The sequence below is a fragment of the Poecilia reticulata genome, linkage group LG9 (genome assembly GCF_000633615.1).
Source record: "Poecilia reticulata strain Guanapo linkage group LG9, Guppy_female_1.0+MT, whole genome shotgun sequence".
NCBI lineage: Eukaryota > Metazoa > Chordata > Actinopteri > Cyprinodontiformes > Poeciliidae > Poecilia > Poecilia reticulata.
In genome coordinates, this window is record NC_024339.1 from 33809612 (window position 1) to 33816810 (window position 7199).

General features: G+C 44.8%; 1 protein-coding gene across 2 annotated transcripts in view; it reads left to right on the forward strand.

Annotated features, from left to right (window-relative positions):
* The window catches only part of prdm6 (PR domain containing 6), an 88630-nt gene that overhangs the window by 63281 nt on the left and 18150 nt on the right, over window positions 1–7199 (forward strand). For both annotated transcript variants that reach the window (XM_008419500.2, XM_008419501.2), the window contains exon 7: window positions 622–1003. In XM_008419500.2, the coding sequence (XP_008417722.1) occupies window positions 622–1003 (382 nt within the window). The remainder of the gene's footprint in view (window positions 1–621; window positions 1004–7199) is intronic.

The window sequence follows — 7199 nt, forward strand, 5'->3', positions numbered from 1 at the left end:
TTTTCATTGGATGTTGATTTAGCTGCTAGTTTTTCATTGGATGTTGATTTAGCTGCTAGTTTTCTCCAGAACAAAGTCTAGAAGCTCACGGACTCTGACATGTGAAAAACTAAATATTTTTCTGGTGAGTGATGAAACGTCTGCAAGAAACAGAAAGAAGGAAGTGCAGCCGCATTTAAACGCTTCGGATCCCGTTTCATTGTACGGTTTTAATTTAACGCTGCAGTGGAACCCCAGTAAATGTAAAACTCACAAATACTCAGAGCTCCACTAAAAACACTCCTAATAGTTCACACCAGCCTTGTTCACTTTAATCCAACTTGAACGTCCGCTTCGTTTCATACTGGGACCAAAAACACGAACTCTGGTCCGCCTGCAAAGCTTCGTTTCGGTTTGGTTGAAGTGACTCTGGTTCAGTTTGAATGGATATGTGAACGGCAAGCGGACCAGAACCGCTCCACAAGCAGGAAGAGGATTATTTAATGTTTGCCAGCCCACACTTACACCATATTGCTGTTTACATCACATTGTTGTTTACGCCACATTGCATCATGGGACGTCATTCTGGCCTGGTGATGTGACCTCAGCTGACCTCCCTGCCTGTCCTGTGTTGTTTCACAGTCAATGTTCCAGCCACGGTGATGGAGGCCATGAGCAGACAGGAATCCCTCCAGTCCTTCAGCAAAAACAGCAAGCCTTCCTCGTCTTCATCGTCCTCCTCTTCCTCCCCTCCGGCCGCCCTGCTGCGCTCCATGGTCTTCCCCCACACCCCTTGCACCCGGAGCTTCTCGCTGCTGGACAAGGTCGGGGTCGGAGTTCAGTCGGACTCCGGCTTCGGCCAGCTGGGCTCGAAGAACCAGCGGGTTCTGGCGAGCCCGACCTCCACCAGCCAGCTGAGCAGCGAGTTCAGCGACTGGCATCTGTGGAAGTGCGGCCAGTGCTTCAAGACCTTCACCCAGAGGATCCTGCTGCAGATGCACGTCTGTCCGCAGAACCCCGACAGGTCAGAGTTCATCACTGTGATCAGGCTTGGTAGCACTAATCTGTAGATCGATGTAGACATGTAGACAGACAACATTAACTAGTTGTAGTGAAAATCACTGTGGTTCTCATCTCTGAAACATTTTTATGCTTCTTCTTATTCAGTTTGTCTGTGTGCATCTTTCACTACGTTCACATTTTTGTGTGAAATCCAGGTTTTATTTCCTGCGTTTGTTCATGCTGCTGATTGCAGTCAGACTTCTGCGTGGCGGTTTACGGCGGCGCTCTGTTTACGGCTGTAACAATGGCTGCCGCCGCCGACGACGACGGGTGGATTTTAACCTCGTTGTGTCCAGATCGTCACCAGACGAATGAAGCTGATAAAAACAGAGCCTGCTAACAGAGCGGCCGTTAGTGGAGCGTCTGGATGTGGAGTCGGCCCAGGAGAGGATGGGATGGGATGCGTTCACTGACACAAACTGCTTCCATAACTTCATCATTGTAATTTTCAGCCATTGTTTACGTCCAGACTCATCGTCTGTCTTCTTCTGCTGCAGAATGAGACGCACGTCTCACAGCAGTGACATGGATGAAACGTGACGTGACGGTTCTGACTGCAGACTCTCTGAAAACTATCCAGTTCAGATCCAGTTTAGCTCCTCTGTGTGGAAGTGGAACAAGTCTGATTTTTGTTTCACTGGTTTTTTCAGGCTCTGCTGTGTGAACACGGCCTGAAGTCCAGAGGAGGAAACCAAGCTGCAGTCCATAAAACCCCAAAATGATTGTTAGCCGTAAAAGATTCAAAGTGACATGCTGATTATGGGCTGTTAGGGTTTATTGCTACTTGACTGGTTATTTAATCACTGAGGCTGTTTGGTTAAATTGTTCTGGAGGCAACATAAAGTTGTGGCCCTGCAGTGGTAAACATCCCGGCCGAATCGATTTCTGATTTGAGTTTTCTGGGAACAGCAGCAGCTTTGAGCTCCTGATGGAGGAAACGTTCTAGTCCAGATGTGTCTGAGCTGTTTGGAGGATGTTCTGTCGAACCGTGTCGGTGTTGGGATCTGGTCTGTCTGCGGATGAACAGCTGACTGGTGAAAGACAGAAGATCCACATGGTGGACATTGTTTCTGCAGATTGACCCGTGGTCAGAGTCTGTAGCTGCTCCAAAGCCCGAGCGCTGCCGGCTCGCTCCCTGCTGGCTGCTTTCACTGGGGCGCAGATACTCTTCAGGGGTTCTGAAGAGGAGACTGGTCCGCCTGCCTTCTTCTTCTTCTCTGATGTAAGAAACTATGATTGAGGTTTTGTTTGTTGCTTTCAGTGACTCATCAATCTTCGGCTCTGATGCTTTTTCCTTCCTTCGCGTCACAAACTCCCTGGACGATTCCACCGAAACCAGAAAACAGTCAAAGCGCAGGATGTAAATAACGTTAGTTTCCGACTCCCAGCTGTTTGTCTGCTGGCCAGTGAACACGCGGCTCTGATTAGGACTCTGCCCTGCAATCGGTTCTGGTTTTAATAAACGGTTCCTGCTGTGAGATCTGCTGAACTAAACCTTTTGTTTCTCATTCAAAAGCACAGAAAAATGTAACATTTTAACTATTTGAGTCAGACGGCCTCCGACTTGTTTCTGTTTTTGTAAACTCTGTTCACTCTTTTACGTTTATTTCCTGACTGTGAGAATCAAAGACACAGTTTCTGGTTAATTATCTTGTTTTTAAGCAGGATTGTGGCTCAGAGAGAGAGAATAATAATAAATGAGTCGGCATGCTGTAAGTGAAACCTGCTGGTTATGTTCTGGTGAATTTGGACCTGAACTGCTGCCGTAGCTGGTCACAGAAAGTACCATCTCTGTTGTCTCATCATCTCAACATTTATGTGTGGATTTGAGTGGAGAAAGCGTAAAAGTGTTTGAGTTTGTACAACATCTGCCAAGTTAATTATGTGCAGCATGGATGGAGGAAGATGAGATCTATACGTGTGTGTTGGGGTCGGAGGATGTATTGGAAATTTTTTGCTTAGCTTTATTTTTTGTGGGGAGAGTCAGAGCGGCGTATAAATCACGGCGGCGCGTCAGTGAGAAATACTTCGCCTTACGGTGACGGGGCCAGGAAAACAGATGCCACTTATTCAATAAACTAATACTCATAGGGAAGAAAAATGTGGGCTGGATATGCAGGGGGGCGGAGGGGTCGATCGGGGGCTGCCTGTCAATAGGAAGGTTTTATGGGACAGAGGAGCAGATAAAATTCAGCTGAACAAGCCAAACAGAACAGAGTCCTGCAGCTCCAAGGCTGCATTATCCCTCATATCCATGCAGCTCCGCCGTCCGCAGCCAGGCTGCAGGACAGTTTGGCCTCCATGTTCACCAAGCAGGTTTACGGCGCCAACAATCCCAACCTGATCATCTGGAGGCTTCTGCAGGTTCTTTAAATGTTTAAATTATTGAGGACGACTCAGAAATCTGGAGTTCAGTTTAATCATCAAACCGAAGCAGAGGAGCCAGAGATTTACAGAGAAACGATCCGCTGCTGTCACCTTCACAGCCTGACTGCTGGATGGGGCCAAACTAAGACATTTACTAGGATAAAGACACAATATTAGCAGAGCAGATTTGTAAAATTACTAGTAAAACGTTCTGATGAGTTGATAGTTGATGATCTGATGTTCATGTAGCCTGTGATAGTTTTTTTAAATTCACCTTCGTTGCTCAGATTGTTTGAAACTCCAGCTGCTGATAATAATTTGATGCAGACGTGTGAAAAGATGAAATGTTTTCTTACTGGTAAAACGGATGCTTTACAAGATGCTCGACGTCCCTCGTTTCTCCTCAGAGCTCCAAACCAAACTGAGAGCCGAAGATCAGGAAAATGTTTCCTTTCAGTTCAAATTCAGAAATACTTTATTAATCAAAAAGAGAAATTAAATAACAAATGACGTCGTTCTGTTGGTGAATAAGTGAAACTTGTAAATACCGTATTTTCTGGACCATAAGCTCCACTTTTGCTCATAATTTTGCTGTTTGCATAAAAGTTTTTTTGCGACTTGTTCGCCCGAAAATACGACACGTGTACAGAAACACACACAGTGTGACGTCGCCTCTGCTCCTCATACAGCTCTCAGCTTTGATTGGTGTTTGCTTTCCTGCTGATAGTTCAGATTTTATTCGCCTCTAAAGACGCAGCAGGAGCATTTTGTGTGTTTTTGGTGTAAAATAATCAGCATATTTAAATGAATTATTTCCATATTCTGCCTTCAGGGCTGCTGCTGTTTTATCTGTCGCTCTCTCATCCACCTCTGGATTTGTCCCTCTCTCCTGTTTCTTCATACATACTTATCGATGTTTGCTTGATGGGGCATCAGCAGCTGAAGACTGATGGCTCTTTACGTCAGTAGAAAACAGCCCAGCTCTCTTTCAGCTCCGTTTTTTCTGCTGACTGTTTCGTTTTCCCAACTTTTTCTTCTTTGTCATTTCCCTGCGTGTCATTGGACCAGAATCCATCAGGAGTGGAGCCGTTTGTTTCTGTCAGCGCTGCTTTCAAGCGGCTGTCGGGATGCCGGACGCTGTTTAGCTTCTGCGACGACGATGAGTGATGAATCAGGGAGAAAAACGAGAAGACGAATGAACTGTGACTCCGCTCTCCATCTCTACATGTTGCAGAAACGCCGCGGCATCAAACCGCCGCGGCGAGCTGCTGCGCTAATAACCGCGGCCGCTGTGATGGATGTGTTTACTGCGCTGCTGTTTAAAACAGCCATTAGAGCTTTTTAGGGAAAACGGGTTATTATTACCAGAGGCTTTGATCGGCAGCCTGCACATCTCATTCTGCTGGCGCTGGGTGTTTATGGATCAGGCTGGAATATAATCAGAGGACAGAGAGTTTACTGAGAGAGGGCATCACCACAGCCGGCTCTTTACTGGGATTAACTGGTGCTTCTGTCATCGTTTTGGGCCGGAGAACCGTGTCTCTGTGGTTTCACGTCAGAAACCTCCAGCTTTTTCACCAATGCCCATAAAAAATGTGATTTCGTTCTATTTTTGCGAGCTGTTATTCCAACAATGCCCTGAGGGATTTTACTCAGGCTGCCAGACTGGAAAACAGAAACGAGTTCCCAAACTTTATTCCTATCTAAAAGATTAAAAACTGCTTTGGAAACGTCTCGTCTCAACCTTAATCTTTCTGCAAAAACAAAGAAACATCAATTGGTTTGCTCTACTGGAGCTCATAAAAGTAAATGTAGGTTTCTCCTCTGCATTGTTCTTTAGGATCTAACATTTGGTTAAAGACTTAAAAAAAGAATTTAGGCACAAATAGAAAACGACAAACTAAAATGGATTTTATGGGGCCACAGTAGATAAACATCAGAGAGGTTTAAAACCGAGTCCAGACAGAGTAAAGGAACCAGAACCAGCTTCTCACAGCCTGGAGTTCCCGGCGTGTTGGTTCCACTCCGCCGGGTCAGAACATAAAGGCGCCTTACGATTTACACAACACGAAGTTAAAACCAACTCAGTCAAATCTGTTTGACTTAAATGTCCAAAAACTGTTTAAAAATTAGTTTGGGAAAGTTTTGAATTCAGAAATGAAGCTCGTGATGAACCATGTGACCCGAACGATTTGATCCCGGCCGACGGCGCCGAACTTCAGTCAGATGTTTTTACGAGGAATTTAGATTTCAGATGTTAATATCAGATCAATTCATCTCTGATAATAATGTAAGAAACAGGAAAACTTTATTTGTGAAAACAAAGAAAACATGTTTAATGTTTTTTTATTCTTGGCTTCAGGAAACAAGCAGCAAAAAATGTACAATTTATTAAAACAGTTCCTGAAACTTTTACTCTGTTAAATCCCAAAATGTGATTTGATGTTCGTTTGCTGCTACGACCTTTGACCTGGTCCTGCTGAAAACCACAGAGGTTAAACCTGGACTGAAGTATTCTACACTGTAAAACTCACTCTGTTAGTTTGTGGGAGGAAAAGTTGTGATTTAGTTTCTTTCCCAGATACTCAGAACGTCTCATTCCCTCCCGACTGACCAAACTTTCTGCTTTGTCCAGAAACTGACAGATGTGATTCAACAAGCAGATAAATTATATTTTACTCTCTGAAAATGAACCTTTTCAAAGATCCTGCTGGGCTCAGATGAGCCCATTTCATAAACGTGTTACTTTTACTGCGTCTGTGGGATATTATGGGTAAGCAGCCACCGTAAATATTTGGTGAAAACGAAGCAGAAGGTGATTGATTGACCGTAATCTTTAACACGCAGCTCTTTCTTGTTTTCTTGTCGAGCTGAGAAAAGTCTCAGAGCAGAAATAAGTCAAAGTGTTTGCATGTCCGACTGTTTCTCTGTGTTATTAAACTGTTGATGTTAAGCAGATTTATCACCGTACAGTGAGGATATATTTGTGTTTAACACAAACACAGATGTGTGCCGCCTTGCTGGATGCAGATGTTTACTGCTGTAAAAAATCGTTTCTGTTCCGTCTTCATGTTGCTGAATTCAAACGTTTCATGTTGCTGCTGTTGGTTTCACTCCGTAGCTCTAAAGCAGAAATATGTAGAAAAGAAATATGGATTTAAATTGTGCCGTCCTTTCATTACCCATGATGCTCGGCCAGATTTTGGCTTTTTGAGAGACATTATCTGAACTTTGTGCACAAACAGACAGAAGGAGGTTTGATGAAACGGCAGGAAGCTGGAGAAGCGTTTCCTGTTTATCAGAAGTGATTTTGATCTTTTTGTGGACTTTGGCGTGTCGGTTTCTGTTCCTACAGAATATTTGTCTCATTGATTATGTATCGATGAGGTCAGAGCGGTGATTTATGGCCGCTGGTCTCCAGGGACAAACGTCTTCATACGAGTCGGACACAGAAGACGTCCTCCGATAGAATATGGATTATACCGCATCCATACGGATCCATGACGCACATCACTCTGCATGACTGCACTGCAAACACACACACACACATACACACAGACACACAGACACACATGCACGCACACACACAAACACACACAGACACACACGCACGCACACACACAGACACACACACACACAGACACACACACAGACACACACACACACAAACACACACACAGACACACACACACATGCACACACACACACAGACACACACACACGCACACAGACACACACACACACGCACACACACACACACAAACACACACACACACACGCAGACACACACA